This window comes from Conger conger, chromosome 10 (genome assembly GCF_963514075.1).
Source record: "Conger conger chromosome 10, fConCon1.1, whole genome shotgun sequence".
Classification (NCBI taxonomy): domain Eukaryota; kingdom Metazoa; phylum Chordata; class Actinopteri; order Anguilliformes; family Congridae; genus Conger; species Conger conger.
Genome location: NC_083769.1, coordinates 40,285,468 through 40,307,189, shown reverse-complemented (window position 1 = coordinate 40,307,189; position 21,722 = coordinate 40,285,468). Strand labels below are relative to the sequence as shown.

Below are 21,722 nucleotides of genomic sequence, written 5' to 3'. Positions count from 1 at the left end.
AGAGACCGCAGTAGCAGCAGCAGCAGCAGCAGCAGCATTAGCATCCTGGCCCTCAGGCAGAGATAAGGATCTTCACTGGATGCTGTCCTGCAGGTCCCTCTGGGGTCAGCCTCATCCCTTCTGCTGAGAGGGAGAGAGTGAGGGAGAGAGGGGGGATAGAGAGAAGGAGAGAGAGAGAGGGAGAGAGAGAGAGAGAGCAAGGGGCAGCGCTGTAGCTCGTATCTAACGCTAAGAATGGCAGGAGCAGAGACAGACGCATGCAGAGCATGTGCAGCACACAGGGGCTCAGCTCACACTGGCCTGAGCTCTGTGATCGATTAGTCGTGTCTTTGCCAGGGCTTCTCATTTCCTGCTCCCCATTATCGTGCTCAATCAGCCCTGTGGCCAAAGATTCCCTTACCGCCAACATTACACACACTACACACGGGCACGGTTACATCTGAACAGCGCCAACTCTCTCCTCCTCAATCCTTCCTCCTGCCTCTCTCTCTCTCCCTCATCTCCCTCTTTCTCTCCTTCTCTCCCTATCATCCATCTCTACGTCTCACTCCCTTTCCTTCTCCGTCCTCTCTCCTCCCCTCCCTCCCCCCCCTCTCCCCCCTTCCCTCCCCCTCTCGCCCCTCTCTCCCTCCCTCCCTCTTGTGGGTAGTCTCTGTGCTAGGGCACACATAATGAGGATGTGTGTTCTGTCTTTGAACTGGGATTTCTGAAACGGCTCTTATGAAAGGAACACTAACTAGACTAGGGCACTTTTATGGGAGAAGTGACAGGGCTCTTTTGAAGGGTTTAAAGTTTGCAGTGGGGGAAAAACGCTGATGCACACGAGTAGGGAATAAATAGTTTTTTTAGTGCCTTGCTGGGAACATGGCGGTCTTCAGTGGTAGGAAACACAGATTTGCCCTTGGCTGTGGATGGTAGAGCACTGCAGAACTCCCTAAAGTGTGCAGTCTCACCCTGTGTGTGACTTTCTGACTGTGTGGGCTTGTTGGAGGTCTGTGCTTTGAGGAGGTGTGTGTGTGTGTGTGTGTGTGTGTGTGTGTGCGTGTTTGTGTGTGTGCGTGCATGTGTGTGTCCTCTCTCTCACTGTCTCACGTAGGAGAAGAATCCAATACTAATTACCTTCAGCGCTCTCTGCATAAGCAGCATCGATGGGGCGGCCTTTTCCAGACACACTGCACCCCACTTTACAGCCGCCTCCTCCATCTGTCGGTGACGGCAACGCGAGCCCCAGTGCAGTAAAGCGCACTTCCTGTTGTCCTGTAGCGTGTCTCTGCGTGTCTCTGCGTGTCTGCGTGTCGCATGCCTTTTAACCCTTTAAGGTGTGAGGTCACAGTATGCAATTAGAATGTTCTTAACTGAACATTCTAAAGGTGATTTAATAATCACTGCTGGGAACTCCCAGCTGCGGGGTTCTAGAACACTGACTAAGAACTTTTGTTTTTTGAAAAAAAAACAAAAAAAAAAAAAACCCAGATCCGCTGCCTGTTTTGCTCGGGGGGGTGGGGGGCTTGTACTCACTTTGATGGCAGAGCTAAAGAAATGAACACTGGCTTTGTTACAGTGCAAATCTCCCACTTTGAACTGGATAATGCTCATCAGATCCAATATAGGCCCAGGATGACAGATGGGCAGACTGTCTTCAAAGCAAGTGGAGATTTAATATCTAAATAGCGCAGGCAGTGAGAGAGACGCCTCTGAGCTAGGCAAAGGTCCTGACTGAGGCTGCAGCCACAGCTGTGAGCCCCCCCTCCCCCTCTTTCTCGCTCTCCCTCCCTCCCTCTCTCCCTCCATTTATTCTTTCTGACAGGCAGAGGAGAAATCTGTACACAGGTTTTTTTTCAGGGAGAAAACATGTAATTAGCACCTGTTTACCGTTATTAGCATGAACTTTATCAGGGTTTGAGAGGCCTGTCAGCCTAACGAGCCTTTCTTTGTTCTTGCTTAATGAGCGCTTGACACTTGGCGAATAAATTCTAAAATAAGCTCATTTTCATTTTCCTCCATTTCAGACTTTCTGATCCACACTTACCTTCCTGGCAGAATGTTCTGATTGACGCAGACCTGTTTTGTGTGTGTGTGTGTGTGTGTGTGTGTGTGTGTGTGTGTGTATGTGCATGTGTGTCTTTGTTTCTGTGTGTGTTTGTGTGTGTCTGTGTGTGTGTGTGTGTGTGTGTGTGTATGTGCATGTGTGTCTTTGTTTCTGTGTGTGTGTGTGTGTGTGTGTGTGTGTGTGTGTGTGTGTGTGTGTGTGTGTGTGTGTGTGTGCGTGCGTGTGAAGAGCTGCTCTGTATGTGGCTGTGCTGTTTGTCATGGTTAGCTGAAGCCCAGATGGAAGTGCTTACAGAGTGTGTGCAGCACACGCACACATACATGCACGCACACACATACGCACACACGCACGACCATACACACACACACATGCACACACACACACACATGCACACACACGCGTACACACACATATGCACACACATACATGCACACGCACACGCGCACACACACACACGCGCACACACCCGCACACATGCGCACGCACATACACACACACATACACACGCACACATACACACACATACACACACACACATACACACACACACACACACACACACACACATACACACACATACACACACATACACACACACACACACACATACACACACACACACACACACACATACACACTGACTCACACATAGCCACACACTGCCAGAGCGTTCAACCTCACGCTATAAGCCTACTAAACCCATCTCTCCCCTCTACACACATGGCGTTTTTAGATTTTACTCTCTCCCTGAGATGAGTTCTCGCCTCTTCCCTAAGCCTTAATGTTGTGTGTTGGCCAGCTGTGCCGTGGCTCCGCTGTAGTGCACTCAGAGATCCACCCCAGGGCTTCTCCTCCATCCAGGAGAGAGCTTGGTTTCCGTGACGGCGAGTTAGCGCTCGCGCGGTTAGCGCTCCTGTGACAGCCCCCTGGCCGAAGGGAGTGAGGGAGCAGCTCAGTCTAAACACTGAGCATAAACAGGGATGTCCTGTTCCTGTCAGTGTGCTCTGAGTGACGGGCTGGGGCTGGGGGCGGGGGCGGGGGTGTGGGACAGGTCGGGGGTCACACAGCTGCACGCGCGGGGAGAACCGGCGGCCGATTCGGTCGCCTTGGCGATGAGATGCAAATGGAGTTCTAGAACACTGACTTAGAATTTTGACATAAACATTCCGCAAAAAGAGCTTTTTCCAAAGAGCTCTGCATCCTCAGTTGATCTAATTGTTGCATACTATCGCTCTCCTGTGAGGGCTGGGCTTGGAGCAGTGCTTCTGTTCCCTGCGACCGCTCGTTAGCTGCCTCCATCTTCCCTCCCTTCTTCTCAGGCCTGATGAAGGGCCGCCCCACGGCCTCATGGGATTCCATCTCTTCCTAAGCCCCCACAGGGCTCATATGGGCAACCCGAAAGCCTGAAAGCTTTGCCAGGAATAGGAGGATCCCCTCCCACCCCCCATTCAACCCCCCTTCCCCCGGGAAACTCTGCTGAGGGAAAATCTGCACACCATTTTACTGTCAAAACCACCAAGTAATCATTTCATTGCCTCTAATTTCCATTAGAATGAATTCTTTATAAAGTTCCATAAACGGCCTCTGCCTTAACAGGTCAGTTGTACAAATGCACCGGGACACGTAAACGTTCGTGCGCGCACACACACACACTCTCACATACACACACACACGCACACACACGCACACACACACACACAGTTACACCACACTTCCATGCACGAGCGGTTAAACGTGTGTATAAACGGCCGTTGTTTCTGCTCGGGTTTGGGCTGTTCGGTCTCCCTGTGGGACCTGTGTGAGAGCAGGACCCCCCCTCTGCCCTCCCCCTGCCTGGGATGAGAGTGATTAGAGCCCCTCTCTCTGAGGGCTGGCTGCTTGTGCCTCTGGAGCCCCTTAATCTACCCTGACTCTCCCCCCCTGCTACCTCTCCTCTCCCCCCGGTCACCTCTCCTCTCCCCCCGGTCATCTCTCCTCTCCCCCCGGTCATCTCTCCTCTCCCCTAGCCACCTCTCCTCTCCCCCCGGTCATCTCTCCTCTCCCCCCGGTCATCTCTCCTCTCTGAGCTGGAGTAGAGGAGCTCAGTGCCCACGCTGGCTCCACTCTAACACCTTACACTTAAGGCTCAGTCATTACAGTTCACAGACACACAGGGCAAACACACAGACACACAGGGCCCGGGCACAGACACACAGACACACAGACACACAGACACACAGACACACAGACACACAGACACACAGACACACAGACACACAGACACACAGAGCACAGACACACAGGGCAAACACACAGACACACAGGGCCCGGGCACAGACACACAGACACACAGAACCCAGGCACAGACACACAGACACACAGACACACAGACACACAGACACACAGGGCCCGGGGTGGGTGTGCGCGGGGGTGGGTGTGTGTGTGGGGGGGGAGGTGGAGGGAGGGGGTTTCTGGCCAGCCTACAGAGGAATGTTTCAGTACTCTCTCCCGTCTCCACAGCCGGTGCTGGTACACACAGAAAAAACACCTCTGTCTCATTCCTCACCTCGGTCTGAATGGTGCTACTGAGTGACAGATATTTGGTGTGAAGTGGAAACTTGGAGTTTATAATAAAAACACTCAGTTTCTCTCTCCCCCTGTCCTCCCTCCCTCCTTCTCTCTCTTCCCTCCATTTTTGGAGGTAGAGGGCTTTTTTTGTGGGGGGGGTTCTGAGAGCCTCAGGACAGGGTGATGGCTGCTGTCATAATCACAGGCAAAACAACTTTATCTGACTGTCGACAAACAAACAGACACAAGCATGCATGCGATTGCTTAAAAGTGATCCCTTGAATGTACATAGTCTTCTACACTCTGTAGAGTTACTGTGCAGGGCTATCCAGGAGACCACAGTGAGATTGAGGGGGGTGGGAGGAATGTAGGAATGTAAGCAGATGGTCTTATCCTGCGTGACTTATGACAGCTTACTGTCATTCCTATACATACAGCCCATTCACTCCGCTGTGCATTCACTGAGGCAGCGGCTGTACAGCACTTTGCTGAAGGCTGCAACGGCAGAGCCCAAGCCCGTCATCAAACTCATAACCATGGAGCTCTAGCCCAGCGCTGCAGACATGCTACATCACACTAAACATGCTACACTACACTAAACATGCTATACTAAACATGCTACACTACACTAAACATGCTATACTAAACATGCTATACTAAACATGCTACACTAAACATGCTACACTAAACATGCTACACTAAACATGCTACACTACACTAAACATGCTATACTAAACATGCTACACTACACTAAACATGCTATACTAAACATGCTACACTACACTAAACATGCTATACTAAACATGCTACACTACACTAAACATGCTACACTACACTACATGCTACACCAAACATGCTACACTTCACTAAACATGCTATACTAAACATGCTACTCCAAACATGCTATACTAAACAAGCTACACTACACTAAACATGCTACTCTAAACATGCTACACCAAACGTGCTATACTAAACATGCTACACCAAACATGCTATACTAAACATGCTACACAAAACATGCTGTACTAAACATGCTACACCAAACATGCTATACTAAACATGCTACACCAAACATGCTATACTAAACATGCTACACCAAACATGCTGTACTAAACATGCTACAGTATGCTAAACATGCTACAGTATCCTAAACATGCTACACCGAACATGCTATACTAAACATGCTACACCGAACATGCTATACTAAACATGCTACACCAAACATGCTATACTAAACATGCTACACTACACCAGGGGCGACATGGCTCAGGCAGTAAGAACAGTCGTCTGGCAGTCGGAGGGTTGCCGGTTCGATCCCCCGCCCCTGTGTGTTCATGGGCAAGACACCTAACCCCAAAATGCTCCTGACAAGCTGGTCGGTGCCTTGCTTGGCAGCCAATCGCCGTCGGTGTGCGAGTGTGTGTATGAATGGGTGAGTGAGAAGCATCAATTGTACAGCGCTTTGGATAAAGGTGCTATATGAATTCCAACTATTTACCATTTACACTAAACATGCTACAGGCGCCAGGGCGGAACAGGACAGTATCAGCGGAAATATCAGCCACAGCCGCCATGAAAATAATGCTCAGACAATAGGCTGTGAATGTGAGTTACGCAAGTGTGTGTGTGTGCATGTGTGTGTGTGTGTGTGTGTGTGTGTGTGTGTGTGCTTGTGCGTGTGTGTGTGTCTATGTGTGAGTATTTTTGTGTGTGTGTGTGTGTGTCAGTGTGTGTGTGTGTGTGTTTTGCAAGTGAGAATCCGTAATTCATTGTTTATTTGTACGAAACGTGTTTATTTCTCCTGTATGAAGACGTGAATTTTGTTGCACACATACAGTTGCTTTTTTCTCCGGGTGTTCAGGGCTGTCAGCAGCAGTGAAGCTGAAGTCAGTCTTCTCACGCTGAGCCGCAGCCGTCAGGTGGATCTCTCCGCCGGTAACTGTAATTGACAGGATCTCTGGGTGCCAGCGCGTAGCGGTGTGAGAACGCCGTGGGCGCTACGCGCTCTGACAGGGTGTGTGAACCGTTCAGGGTGTGTGTGTGTGTGTGTGTGTGTGTGTGTGTGTGTGTGTGTGTGTGTGTGTGTGTGTGTGTGTGTGTGTGTGTGTGTGTGTGTGTGTGTGTGTGTGTGTGTGTGTGTGTGTGTGTGTGTGTGTGTGTGTGTGTGTGTGTGTGTGTGTGTGTGTGTGTGACGCACCTGCTCGCATAACGCAGTCAGGTAGCGTGTTAAACGCGCTTTCGTACACAATGGCCCGATTCTCCCGTTTTCCAGCGGCTCAGCGGCCACCCGACGGGACGCTCTCCCTGTTGGCTCTGACTGCGGGCTTGTACCGACAGCCATTTTAAACACTGCTGTGATTTCTGCCCGCTTTGTGACAGCCAGCCAGCCTGGTGGGGGGTTTTTTTCATGTTATTTTAAATGCTCTGAATGGTCAGGTTCGGTTTGTGTGGGAGGTTAATAAATATTTCATGTGAATGAATGAAAACATGTCTTGCCCTAACCCTCTTCCTTTTTTTTTTCCCCCCCTCCCACACCCTGGCTGCATTATAAATGGCATCTGAAACCGATATCTGACTCAGTGCTGCCACTCACTGGTCGTTTTGGGGAGCTGCACGTGTCTGCTGAACCTGCAGTACCGCAGGCTGCCATTGGGTGGCAGTGTTCAGGGTTCATTTTCAGGAGAGAGCCAGACGGTCTGTAAACAGTGAGCTCACTGCTTGATTGGATATTGATGGCTTCTTCCTCCGCGGTTCAGTGATCTTTAGCCGTTGGATTTCCTCCTTTGTTTTTCTTGTGGATAGAAATACTCTGAGGAAAAGGCAAAGGCTTATTCCTCTGCCCATTAGATTTCCCCCCTGACTGAAGCACGCGAGGATATTTTATGTTAATTTTATTAAAGAATTAAGAGCTCTCAATCCCTTTTTAATTGACTTAGTTCCGCACCGTGCTTTTTCTAAGGAGAGCGTGTGATAAACCAACAACCAGCGCAGGGATTGGTTTGCCAAGGAGACAATTTCTGACACCGTTAACAAACAAGTTGCGTGTTTGCTTTATGGATTCTCTTTTTTTTTTTTGTCCCCTCCCTCTTCCCCTACCAGAGCAAACGGGACCATCTGCTGATGAGTGTGAAATGGTACTACCGGCAGTCCGAAGTGCCAGACTCTGTGTACCAGCACCTGGTGCAGGACCGCCATAACGAGAACGGTGAGCGACTGGCCCTGCACCGTACGGAAAAAAATGTCAAAACAACAACATTACATTTACATTACAGAGCGACGTACAGTTGATTAGACTAAGCAGGAGACAATCCTCCCCTGGAGCAATGCAGGGTTAAGGGCCTTGCTCAAGGGCCCAAAGGCTGTGCGGATCTTATTGTGGCTACACCGGGATTAGAACCACCAACCTTGTGTGTCCCAGTCATTTACCTTAACCACTACGCTACCGGCCGCCCCAAGGAGAGAAGAGCTTCCTTCTGCTGTGCAGTGAGGATGGAAATTAATTAATGAGTTCATCCATTATCTTAACTCACTTATCCTGAACAGGGTCGCAGGGGGGCTGGAGCCTATCCCAGCATACATTGGGCGAAAGGCAGGAATACACCCTGGACGGGTCGCCAGTCCATCGCAGGGCACACACACCATTCACTCACACACTCATACCTATGGGCAATTTAGACTCTCCAATCAGCCTAACGTGCATGTCTTTGGACTGTGGGAGGAAACCGACGTACTCGGAGGAAACCCACGCAAACACGGGGAGAACATGCAAACTCCGCACAGAGAGGCCCCGGCCGACCGGGATTCAAACCCAGGACCTCCTTGCTGTGAGGCGGCAGTGCTACCCACTGCACCGTCCGTGCCGCCGTATAGAAAATAACAAAGCGTGGAAAATAAGCGGTCTCTGTGAAGAGCCTGTCACACGGATCAGGTGTGAGGAAACAGAATAAAGGCATGGCATGCACTGCGTTCCCTGGATAACGCTCCACCAGACGGGCGTGGGACGGGGAGACCCTCACACAGAACTGACCCAGCCTATACACACATCAGCCTGCGCCGACATAACACACCCCCACTTGTTCCAGTCAATATTATGACCCCCTCTACTCTCTCTGTCCCCCTGCCAGATTCGGGCCGAGAGCTGGTCATCACTGATCCGGTGGTCAAGAGTCGGGAGCTGTTCATCTCAGACTATGTGGATACCTACCACGCTGCTGCTCTCAGGTAATGCCCCTGTGTGCACATGTTTGTGTGTGTGTGTGTGTGTGCGTGTGCATGTGCATGTGTGGTGTGCGTGTGTGTGTGTGTGTGTGCGTGCGTGCGTGTGTGCGTGTTTGTGCGTGTGTGTGTGTGTGTGTGTGTGAGAGAGAGCGAGAGAGTCTGTGTGTGTGTGTCTGTGTGTGTGTGTTTGCGTGTGCATGTGCGTGTGTCTGTGTGTGTGCGTGTGCGTGTGCGTGTGTGTGAGAGAGTGTTTGTGTGTGTGTGTGTGAGAGACAGAGAGTGTGGTGTGTGTGTGTGTGTGTGTATTTGTGTGTGCCTGTGCATGTGTGGTGTGTGTGTGTGTGTGTGTGTGTGTGTGTGCGTGCGTGCGTGCATGTGTGTTGTGTGTGTGTGTGTGTGCGTGTGTGTTGTGTGTTGTGTGTGTGTGCGTGTGTGCGTGTATGCGTGTGTGCGTGCGTGCGTGCGTGCGTGCGTGCGTGCGTGCGTGCGTGCGTGCGTGTAGGGATCGATGCCTGCGTGGCCTTTGTCTTCCGCACAGGAAGCTGTCTCAGGGTGTGTGTGCAGATGGAGCAGCTCTGTGTGCTGTGTTTATGATGTGTGAAAGCACACTGTAGCCCCAGCTAGGCTGGGCAGGGCCACAGTCTCTGGAGCCTGGAGAACTGAAGGCAGCACTCCTGTGCTCAATTACTCCAGAAATGTGATTCCTCCTCTCAGTGCAGAAGAGCTGTAAGCTGTCCTTTTAGGGGATATGTGCATACTCTTAATCTTTAAGATTAAGAATCAGTGTTGTTTACAGAGATTAAATCGGACACTGTTGTGTTAGACTGCACAGACAGCTTCGTTATTAAAAGCACACGGCATTGCGGAGAGTAACGGTGCCATTCTGGTCATGGTTAACTTGGTAAAAAAAGCAGACCGACACGGCTATTTTCCGGAATGGAAACCAGATCGGGCCGTTCTTTTACAATCTTTCCCCCCCCCCCCCCCCCCCCCTCGTGTGTTTTTCCCCCTCGTTCCTCTTAACGGAAACCAGCTGGGCTCACCGCGGCTGTGTTCAAAGCCACATCTACCCGACCGCTGATTTCAGGGTGAATTAGCCGCACTCCTGCGGCGCAGAGAGCCGTTTGATTGGGCCGCGCCGGGCCGCAGACATACGCGGGGCATTCCGGCCGGGCGCGGTCATCCCCGGCCCGAACCGCACGCGCCTTTCATCTGCCGAGGGACGGCTCTGTTCCCGCCGGCCGGCCGGCAGAAAGTGGAAAGATAGCCCGTCGAAGTCCACGCCGGCTATTGTGATGGATGTAGACATTAAATATTAAACTGGGGGGGAAAAAAAGACACTGGAAAGGAGCAAAATTGTATCAAGATGTGGTTTTCTGCCGTGGCTGTTTCTGTGTGGGGCCTCTTGATCTGTAGTGTAGCGCTGAGCGCTGGGGATGAAGGGGTGCAGGGTGCACAAGAACAGAATTTTTGAACACAGAAATGTACTAATTCTTTCAAAAATACGCAGTTTTGATAATGAATGTTTTGGTAAATACCCTCACGAAATCACATTTAATCACATTTTCTCTGCTTTCTCTTTCAGAGGGAAATGTAACATCTCCCACTTCTCCGATATCTTCGTTGCCAGGGAGTTCAAAGCCCGCATCGATTCCTTTTTCTACATCCTGGGATACAACCCAGAGACCAGGTAGGATCGAGTCCCTTCATACTTGCACACAGAAACCTTCCCCTGTTGCCCAAACCAGAGCCCCACAGTGTAGCAGAAGATAACTGCACACTCGTGACACTTGAAGGACTGCTTGCAGCTCCGGATCTGCTGTTGACCCATAGACAGATGCATGCTGGGTGATCACATTAACTTATCTCCCCCTAGTGGTGGCAGACGTAATTGCAGGCAATCCATGTTGATTAAAGACAGTGTGGCTGTAGTCATTTGGTTGTTAGTAATATAATTAACTCCTTAATGCTTCTTGGAGCCCTGCACACATACACAGAGATTAGATTTAAATGCTTGTGAACAGTAATATTCATGTATTTATTCATTTTTAGTTCTCAGTCTTGTTTTAATGTAATGGCAGCATTGTGCCTACAAGAACTGTTTTTTTGGACATTTTTTTGTTTTTTGTTCAGACATTTGCAGATCCGAATCACGTTCAGTTATTTAAAATGTACTTTTAATATTCAGAATCTAAATGCTAATGTACAGCTAAAAATATATGCATTCAGTCTTGATTTATTTTTAATAATAGAAACAGGTTTGCAGATATTAAATTATGGAGCCATTTAATTTAGCTTTAACGTTTACCTTTTATACCGCTGGTAATAATTTTCTCAAACTGTCGTGAATTTAACTCAGTAATATTTTTACCCTGAAATTGCGGTACATTTCATTTGGAAATAATAATTTTATGACCTTAGCCCGACGTGGTGCTTCTGGGGATTGAGTGCTGACATGTTTCCCGTGGTTTGAGTCACTACGCAGTGCGCAATCACACCGGCGAAATGAAGCACAGGGCTGGAGTTAAAGAAGGACACGCAGGGAGGCCCTCCCCACCCTCTGGCTCTTGAACCGCAGCCCTTAGTGCATTAGCGTTAGCGTTAGCGTCAGCTGTCAGACCACCCAAAGCAGTGGGCTTTAATCTCCTGCTGCTGCACTGTGTCACCCTGAGAGAGCCCCCGCCATCTTAATACTGCACACTTACACAGGCAGGGATATGTGTCTGCCTGTACTGCATGTTAGTACTGCCAACTTACACAGGCAGGGATATGTGTCTGCCTGTACTGCATGTTAGTACTGCCGACTTACACAGGCACGGATATGTCTGTCTGCCAGTACTGCATCTGGTCTGACCCTGAATGGGCTCAGTCTATTTAATGTTATAATGGAGAAGAATATATTATACTATTACATGCGCAACACCCACAATGCCGGGGTGAGATGGGTGAGTGTGTGAGATGTATAAGGGACGGCCTGTAGCGTAGCGGTTAAGTTAAATGATTGGGACACGCACGGTGGTTCTAATCCCGGTATAGTCACAATAAGATCTGTACAGCCCTTGAGCAAGGCCCTTAACCCTGCATTGCTCCAGGGGAGGATTGTCTCCTGCTTAGTCTAATCAAGTGTACGTCGCTCTGGATAAGAGCGTCTGCCAAATGCCAATAATGTAATATCTGTTCATTGACAGATGCAGAAAAATCTAATTATTATTACAACTGTATACTGAACGCATGACAACACATCCCAGGAAAAAGACAGTTATTCACAACAAACATTGCAGTTTCTTCCTCTTCAATGTGCATTCATGTTCCCATAGTCGCACGAAGCTGGATGGGATTGTGAAAGGAAAATGGACGCTGCTCTGTACAGCAGGCGATCTCTGTGACAGGAAGACGTACGTGATGACCCCACACCACACATTACTCACACAGCATCGGATTGGACAAAATATCTCACCGGGAGAGAAGTCCCATCTGGATTTTTTTATGAGAATATCGGGGATAAACAAGTTAAATGCCAAATTTATAATGTAGAGCTTGCATTTTAATAGTCCAGAACCAGAGCTAAGCTCGATTATATTACGAGTAAGCCCCACAAGAAACCAGCGAGGAGCCCAATGAAGGTACCACTGCCAACAGCAGCTGAACACACTCACCAGCACTCCAGCAATCGCCTAATTACACTGCAGCTAATTACACCACCTCAGCAAACCTACCTCTCTGGCTTTCTGAAAATGTAGATTTCACTGTAAAGGAAACAAGGCTATAAATAAGGAATTTAAATGCATAACGTTGTACGTGGTTAATTTTAGAATGGTTTGTTGGATATAGGAAATGTTAAACCATTTCCTATTTGCCTATGTATGCCCAATGTGATGCACCATTATATAATTTGTTATGTTTACCTTTCATATGCATCAAATTTAATGATTTGTATTAAATTGTTAACGGAAAAGAACTGGTCCCAATAACAGCCTATTTGTGCCAAAAGCACATCTCTTATATGGATTTTACGGAATAAATGTTGTACTATATAATCTGACTAGCATATTGGACATGTGCTGTGTTGTTTCTGCAACTTTGTCCTTTTTTATACTTGAAAAATGTCTAACGCTTAAATAAAGGTCACCAATTTAGAACCTAGACTGTAATAATAGACTAGTCTAATAGAATGTAAAATAATAATAATAATAATTTAAAAAATACCATGAAAGCTCCCAGGTTTAATAGTTTCTAATGGACAATATCATAAGAAAGCCATGATGAATTAGTGTTGTCTCAATATCTTGTTTATAGTGGGTGTTGTCTCCCAGTCTAAACCAGTCTTATTCTGGTGATATGCATCATGGTAATCATTCAGTTTTGCCGCTGGCTTACATTGGTGGTCATAAATATTTTAGTACTTTAATAAGATCATTTTTGAAATGGGCAAAGATTTAAGTGGTTGGCTTCTATATAACAACACAGCTTTATTACTAGCTACCGGGTTGTTAAATGCAACATTGCAAATGCCGCTGGTCGATAGCAGCTAATGCAGTTCTCTAGTTTCACTTGGATGATTTGTATGCGTAACAAACCTGAATAGCTGGTGATTGATACGGTAGTTATACATGTTGCCAGGTGCACTCGTGATTTAAACAGGAGGCAGAAGCTCACTCTGTCAGGTGCAGTTTGCTGCATTGTATTTTACTCACATACAGTATCAGTGGAGACCTGGAAAAATTAATTGTAAATTATGTCCACAATTCTTACTTGACATAAAGATTAATCATCATACCGCATCCCAGTCGGAGTTTGGGATAGAAAAAATGAAAACATGCTCACACATGTACAGCAAGTCACATCAATATCTGTGAATTATATAACATGTGACATGTGAACTGTTGTGCCCGTGAGCAAAGTAATTAATAACCCAGGAGCTGTAAAATAGTGTATGTGTGCATCCTCAGAAGTCATATTTGTAGAGTATCACTCTGTAGAGTCACTGCTGTTTATTTTATTATTATTATTATTTATTGTATTTTTGATGAATTGATGAGGCTTGCATCATGCACTCTGCACTGTGAGAGGCGATACAATGGCCAGCTTTCAAGCATTAGTCTGTAAAATTACTGGGCACCTATGCTGAAGTATTTCTTATTTGGCTTTGATGTTACTTGATAAATTCAATGTGTTCACCCATGTTTTTCATATTAATACGTATGAATTATGGTGGTGTTTTTGTATTATTATTATTATTATTATTATTCAGCATTTAGTCCTTGCACATAACAAATTGAATGGGTGAATGCAACCTTTTGCCATGTCACAAACAGCACATCAAATTGTACATTTCAGCCAGATTTTCCCCGAAAGGGAACATCAGCCTTTTACACCAACACAAAACATTATACATAAAACTTTAACTCCTCTTTGTGGTACAGAAATTGTAGATCTTGCGCATATATATTTTTTATCATTTTAAAATGATGGTGATATTGTGCTTAAATCGTCACACCGCCCAGGGAACAGAAAGTGACATTCAGTCAAAGCGTTGAAAGGGCAGCGGTAATATGTCCCCAGGGCAGGCCGCTCAGCTCTGCAGTTGTCATGCAGAATAAATTATCTGCATCCCGATACCAGCAAAGAGGAAAAAGTCATGAATCACAGCGGTAACACTGCGATCTGCAGCATGCACTCGGTCAGAGCATTCGCAGTATTTCACGGAGTGTAATTCCACAGAATATAATTTCACAGAGCGTATATCGCAGAGCGTGTATCCCAGAGTGCATTTCCCTGAGCGTGCTTCGGCGTTCCCTGATAACACCCAGGCAAATGAAAACGCCACGCTGACGGTTCAGATGAGAGGGGATGAGTACACAGCACGTCTGCAGAAGAGCAATTGTCGGAGGTGCTCAGCAGAGCAATCTTCCTAATAATCCACTTCCTTTTTGTGTTGTTCTCGGCTAGATGCTGGGTCTCGGGTGAAAACCTTTTGGTAATTTTGTATCACAAAAGACCTTGCTTTCTATCCATGTTTTTATTTTTATTTTTTTATAAAATTTGATCACCTAATTGGGATTTTTTGTTTATTGGAGTTGCATGCAAACATAATGGCAAACATTTAATGCAAATGCTATCAAATGCAACTGTAGCCAATAGGGAAAATCCTCATAAAAAAGAAATCATGTAATGTGTAATTTTGCCTTTGAGATTGGATAATCAATGAGTACCTCTATTTACATCAGTTTTATTTTTTTATTTTTTTTATAACGACAGTAATAATAATTCAGCCTTTTCTTCTCTCGTCCTTAATTTAGTACGGTGTTTGAGATTGGGGCAGCCTGTTGATATTTTTCATCTACCGACTTAGTCCTTCAATGATTTATAGTAAAGTGGTAGATTGTTTAGCTTTTAAGCAAAATGTAGTTTCATTAATATTTGTCGTGCTTCACCTCAGCAGGATCAGTAGCAGAATGTTAGTCATGGAAAGGCACAGAAATTCATACTGCCGCATAAACAAAATATTTATAAAGGTTCATTTTTATTTTATAGGCAAAGATTATCTTTCAGCAAGCGAAAATGACATGCAAAAAAATATCTAATACAGTTCTGCCGTCAATAGAGCTACGTTATAAAGGCAGACGTTATATTTCGAAGGGGGCACCTCAAGGGGGGAAATGGGCAGAGCTTGGACCCGTGATTGTGGTATGTCAGAAAACCCCCGATAAGGGCCCCACTGTCTGTCTCCCTGCCTGTCGGTCTGCTAGCTCCCTCCCTCCCCGCTTGTTTGGTATGCAGTGCTGGGCGTCAGCGGCTTCGCAAGTTGGCCTTGTTTATGGAAAAGACTGGCGGAGAGATGGATTGCGTTTCCAGCGTGTCTGTGGTTAAGGTCGCGGCACATGCTCAGTTGTGTCTGTCAGAACGGGAACTTTGTACGCTGTGCGTGGAGGCTGAGGTCATAGCACAAGCTCAGTGAAAACCTCTCCGAGAGGGGGGGGAGAGAGAGAGAGGGAGAGCGAGCGAGCGAGCGAGAGAGAGAGCGAGCGAGAGAGAGAGAGACTGCGTGCGCCTCCATTTTGAGTACTGAGAAACAGCTAGGTGGGAAGGGACAGTTTATCCCAGCCACAACAGCAGGCTAACTGTCAACACTGAGCGCAAGCTCTTCGTTTGCGACATGGACGACCTGTTCAGTCCGCGAAGGTAGGTTTGCAGATTTAGCTGTATATGCAACTGTTAGCAAAAATAACGGCCGGATTTCATATAATGCTAGCTAATTCGTCTCGTTTGCGTGTTCGCCCGTAGGCTGCAAAACGTTTCGATCGTAATGGCTATAACGTTAGCCTACATTACCTTCGCTAAAATATTTATGCCGCTGGTATTCTGGCGGTGCTGTTGCAAGCTACCGTACGTCCAGTCTCCAGTCAGTAGCTGATGTTAGAAAGCTGGCTATTTTCAAATTAGCATTAGCTATTGTCATTATAGCAAAATGCAAGCTAGCAAGGCTACTAAATAGCTCGCCAGGTGTTTCGTTGTTGTGGTCAACTCGCTAGACGTGAAGCTGCTTTAATGTTTGTGCATTCACTTGTCACTGATTTGTTTATCATACTAGCTGACTAACTTTGCTTCCTCCACTGTTATTTGTGTTGCCCCTGAAACATAAGCGCTGCTTGCTTGTCAAGACTCCATTTTGCAGCGCTTTGCATTCCTATGTTTACAACCGAGATGGCATGAGTTGGGTGTTGCTAGGAGGTTTACATCGGCTCGCGCGGATCTGTGGCTGTGCGGCCAAGGCTAATGAAGGTTGGGGCCTAGTTATGTCATTTAGCCATGAAGGTAACGTTAATGTTTGTATGGACTGCTACGAACTGCAGTGATTGGGTAAAATTGATGACAGGGGCGGGGTTAGTCTTGATTGCTGTCGCAATTGTCGACTCAAAACGCTTGCTTGATGCGTTGTTTTGACTGGGTGAAGCCAGTAAGCTGGCTTTGCCAAGATCAAGTTCAACACTTCGGATAATTATTCTATTTGACTTGGTCTCAGGGTTGCTTTATGCATACTCTTTTTACTGAATAAATATACAAAATACCATTTAAACTGTCGCTCAGTAGTCTTTTCACTTAAAGGTGTGCCTATGTAATTTTAACATGCCAAGCCTTGGGAGGACTGATTTACTGTACTGATCATTACAAGGAACCCAAAGAAAGTTTAGGCAAGATTTAGGGGTGAAAATACGTGTGTTTTTTTTTTAAGTATTGCCAAGATGTGTATGCATACAGAAGAGGAGTAGTCCCCTGAAATGTTGTAATTGAATCTAGCCTTTACCCTAGATTATCTTCTTAAGTAACTGTGTGTGGTTGGATAACCATGTCATCAAAATGTAGCTATAGGGGCAAAAAATAAATACATTGTTTTTATGATTTTATTAAGTGTTCACATTTACAGTATGTGACTGGATGGACACATTGGGAATCTTGCATTTCAAAACATTCATTTTCTGTTTTTTTTCCCCCACTGATCTAACTAAATTAATGCAATGAATTTTCTTACTGTTAACAGAAATTGAATGTGTTGCCGATTGATTGATTGAATTGAATGTGTTGGAGTGTTTTGCCAGGCTTTAAAAATTGTTTGCAAAGGGGTGAGATTGTTGCAGACAGAGCTAGCTGCAGTAGAAGGAACATAATTTGCACACGTCTCCTGTGCCCCCCCCCCCCCCCCCCACTTCTGTACATATGAACAATATTTTGATCTGCAATAATTTAAAGTGAAGATCCTTGTGGATTGCAATGTCACCAATATGCAAATAAATATAAATAAAGTACAGAAGCACAAGAGCAGTGGGCCCATTTTTTGCTCTTGTGCCAAATCTGGGTGCTCATTTCACTTATGTCAGCTGTGTGAATGTCAGGTACATAAACAGGTTAATTGCCAAATCCTATATTGACCTGTGGCCCTATTCAGCTAGCAGACAGAGCTCACATTTAATGAGACAACCTGCTCGTGTAGCAAATATCTCTGGAAAGCCCATGACTAAAAATGGGAAAATGTGTGCCATGAAGAAGCTCACCAAAGCTAATGTGAAGTAAATATTAGGGATGCAGGATATAGCTAGATGTTCTGGGGCTTGTATCAATAGGCGATATTTGCCTGGCTGTACTGGTCAGTACGTGCCAGCGCGTCCCTGTTTTACATTACAGCTCAGATGCACACTGCAGCCAAGGCTCCACATGTACGGAAGAAGTGGACGAGCACGCATATTTCAGCGCGATGTTTTTTTACTGTTAAGCTGAGAGCACGGGTCTAAGGAGCGTCTGTGTGGATTTGGTTGCGACTTCGGTTTGGTTGATAAAAATGTTCATTAATGTACAGCCTTAGTGGCACAGGAAGGGGGTCATGGCATTTTTACCCATTTATCGGTAGATACTGTTACCACCCCAATATTTTCATGCTTCCCTTCAGTTCCTAGTAATTATGGGTGAAGTGCAGGCCTACAGTTGTTTCTAAAATAAAACTCACCGGCCCGCATTCCTCATCCCCAAATATGGAGTGCTTGTCTTCAAGGAGGATTTTGCCAAAGTTTTTATTGTCACGTGAATACAGTGGTGCATACATTTTTTTGTAGATATGAATTATATTGCAGGCGGTGCAAACAGAAATGCACACTGCAGTCAGTGAGGTGGTGGGGAGAGGAGGAGGAGGACGGGTGACTCTTGTCTTTTGCAAAGGTTTATGGGTATCGGAGCTTGACCTTGCCACTTGCCTGCTGGCCCAAAAGTGATTTCTCAGAGCTCCTGGCCTTTTTGTTCATCTTTGCTTTTTAGTGGCGCACTTTAGCAGTGAGGGGAAAAATAAAGAAATGCATATATTGTTCGACCGTGAAATGATGACAGCATGACTATGGCTCTACGGTGTCCCTCAAGGGCCATCGTGAGAGTTGGAGTGCACAGCACACATCCAAGTCCCTCTGCCCTGCACAGGCTGGGACTTGTAGTCCTCTCACTAGATGTGTACTACATTTTGTACACATCTGGCCCAAGCAGAAAGGCCTGTCAATGGAAACTGGCCTGCCTGGCCTCCTGTACACCCATCATGTGCTGTTACGTGGGGCTTGATGGCTGTAATAACTATAGTCATGCTATGGCATTGATCCCATTCCAGACCCTCCACGCTACAGAGGGACCTTGTGCAACGCATTGTGTCTGTGGTCTGTGTTACACTATTGCTCATGAAATGGTGGAAGCATAAAATTAATCTCAGGACTTCCAAATAAGTGACTCTTCTGGGAAAAATGAACCCCATTTCATTAAACGCATGTGTTGTTACTTGTTGTTTATTGAGGCTGTAATATGTTCCGAATATTCATGCTTGGTGCAAACTGTCTTCTGATTTTGCATTGTTATTCAGTTCCCATCAAAAGATTTAACTGTATTGCATATGGGACGACATGGCTCGGGCAGAAAGAGCAGTCGTCTGGCAGTCGGAGGGTTGCCGGTTCGATCCCCTGCTTGGGCTGTGTCGAAGTGTCCCTGAGCAAGACACCTAACCCCTCAATGCTCCTGACGAGCTGGTCGGCGCCTTGCATGGCAGTCAATCGCCGTCGGTGTGTGAGTGTGTGTATGAATGGGTGAATGAGAAGCATCAACTGTACAGCGCTTTGGATAAAGGCGCTATATAAATGCCAACCATTTACCATTTACCATAGACATTGTATGCAATGGCTTGCAGGCTACAGGAGCAATGTTTACACAGTTTAGAAGATGCTTGTTTGGGAACAGTACCATTTTTTTAACCATAAGGTTAACGTCAAGTCCCCAAGAGCGTAAATGGCCATTTATGTACGTTTATAGAGCACTGCATCGACACCAGTGCCTTGTTTAAATTTTTCAGGAATGATCCCAAGAAAATCTGGAATTACAGGTATCGCAATAATATGCTCTATGATCTTGTTTGATTGTCTGCAGATGGAAAATGTGCATTTTGTTGTTGCAGGATTGTGCATGAATTTTCCCATTAGGAGGTGCTGGTTGCTCTCCTCTGTGTTGTGTCCGCCCGCCAGTTCTGCTGTCAGGCGGTGCTTTAGGTTGACAGTCCTGGCAGCCAAAGGGCCGGGCAGGGTGGCTGTGGTTTAGGGGGGGGGGGGGGGGGATGAGTGTTGAAAATGCGCCCATTAGAGTTAGGACTGGAGGACTTTTACTGCGACTGGAGGACCTGGCCTGTGGGCCTCCCCCCTGTGACGGGCAGCCAGTTTCTCTGGACGCAAATCATACTGACAGTTTCTGGGCCGTACCACGTTAGCCCTCATTCGGGGGGGTGGGGGCGCGGGGGGGGGTGGAATCCGGCTATTGCCATGGCAACGAGGGGGAAGGGTCTGTTTCAAAGGAACATCTTGTCATTTTCTTTAATGCACTGCAGCTGGAGATCGGAACACTATTATTAAATTGGCGTCGCCATGGTTACGGGCATTTGTTACAGCAGCCATTTCAAAGCCTGTCTTCTCCCGTCTGTGCTTCGAGGCTCTTATTCCTCTGAACAGTGTCTGCTCGCTGCATAAAGGGCTGGAACATTTACAGTTAGATTTGACAAAATAATGCAGCATATATGCATTTTCCCCTCTGTTATGTCAGGAAGAAAGACCAGAAATGTAATTTGCGTTTGTTTTGAGCTCATGTTCTTAAAAAAAAAAAAAAAAAAAAAGTATTTTTTTTTAATGCTTTCCTACTCGGTGAGTAGCAGAAATATTTAATTGACAGGATGTTGTTGGGATCTCTTACCTCCAGTACATCTCACTGTCTCTCTCAGAATCGCACAAAAATGGGCTGACAGTCGTATAAGGCACCAGCCCTATAGCACATTTTAGCATCCACAGTCCACAGACAGGGATTGTAAGTTCAGCAAGGCTGTATTGACTCAGGCTTGTGATTATTAGAATCAGGAGGAAAATTACCTGACACTGTGGCCCTCTGGAGTGGACTCAGTGTCAGGAACAGCACAGTTCTGTTTGTGATTGTGTGGTACTGTCAGGAACAGCCCTGATTGTGTGGTACTGTCAGGAACAGCACGGTTCTGTTTGTGATTGTGTGGTACTGTCAGGAACAGCCCTGATTGTGTGGTACTGTCAGGAACAGCACGGTTCTGTTTGTGATTGTGTGGTTCTGTCAGGAACAGCCCTGATTGTGTGGTACTGTCAGGAACGGCACGGTTCTGTTTGTGATTGTGTGGTTCTGTCAGGAACGGAATGGTTCTGTTTGTGATTGTGTGGTTCTGTCAGGAACAGCACAGTTCTGTTTGTGATTGTGTGGTTTTGTCAGGAACAGCACAGTTCTGTTTGTGATTGTGTGGTACTGTCAGGAACAGCACAGTTCTGTTTGTGATTGTGTGGTACTGTCAGGAACAGCACAGTTCTGTTTGTGATTGTGTGGTACTGTCAGGAACAGCCCTGATTGTGTGGTACTGTCAGGAACGGCACGGTTCTGTTTGTGATTGTGTGGTACTGACAGGAACAGCACAGTTCTGTTCGTGATTGTGTGGTACTGTCAGGAACGGCACGGTTCTGTTTGTGATTGTGTGGTACTGTCAGGAACAGCCCTGATTGTGTGGTACTGACAGGAACAGCACAGTTCTGTTTGTGATTGTGTGGTACTGTCAGGAACAGCACAGTTCTGTTTGTGATTGTGTGGTACTGTCAGAAACAGCCCTGATTGTGTGGTACTGACAGGAACAGCACAGTTCTGTTTGTGATTGTGTGGTACTGTCAGGAACGGCACAGTTCTGTTTGTGATTATGTGGTTCTGTCAGGAACAGCACGGTTCTGTTTGTGATTGTGTGGTTCTGTCAGGAACTGCACGGTTCTGTTTGTGATTGTGTGGTTCTGTCAGGAACAGCACGGTTCTGTTTGTGATTGTGTGGTTCTGTCAGGAACAGCAC

The 21,722-nt window shown here is 46.7% G+C and overlaps 1 protein-coding gene across 3 annotated transcripts in view; it reads left to right on the top strand.

Moving 5' to 3' along the window:
• Positions 1-21,722, top strand: part of LOC133138664 (arginine-glutamic acid dipeptide repeats protein-like) — a 184,190-nt gene that overhangs the window by 108,992 nt on the left and 53,476 nt on the right. For 2 of the 3 annotated variants that reach the window (XM_061257602.1, XM_061257601.1), the window contains exon 1: positions 15,866-15,997. In XM_061257602.1, coding sequence (XP_061113586.1) covers positions 15,972-15,997 — 26 coding nt within the window. In that variant the 5' untranslated portion in view covers positions 15,866-15,971. Of the gene's footprint in view, positions 1-7,696; positions 7,803-8,721; positions 8,819-10,400; positions 10,506-15,865; positions 15,998-21,722 lie in introns of those variants that run through there. The other variant, XM_061257599.1, reaches the window with a different exon arrangement.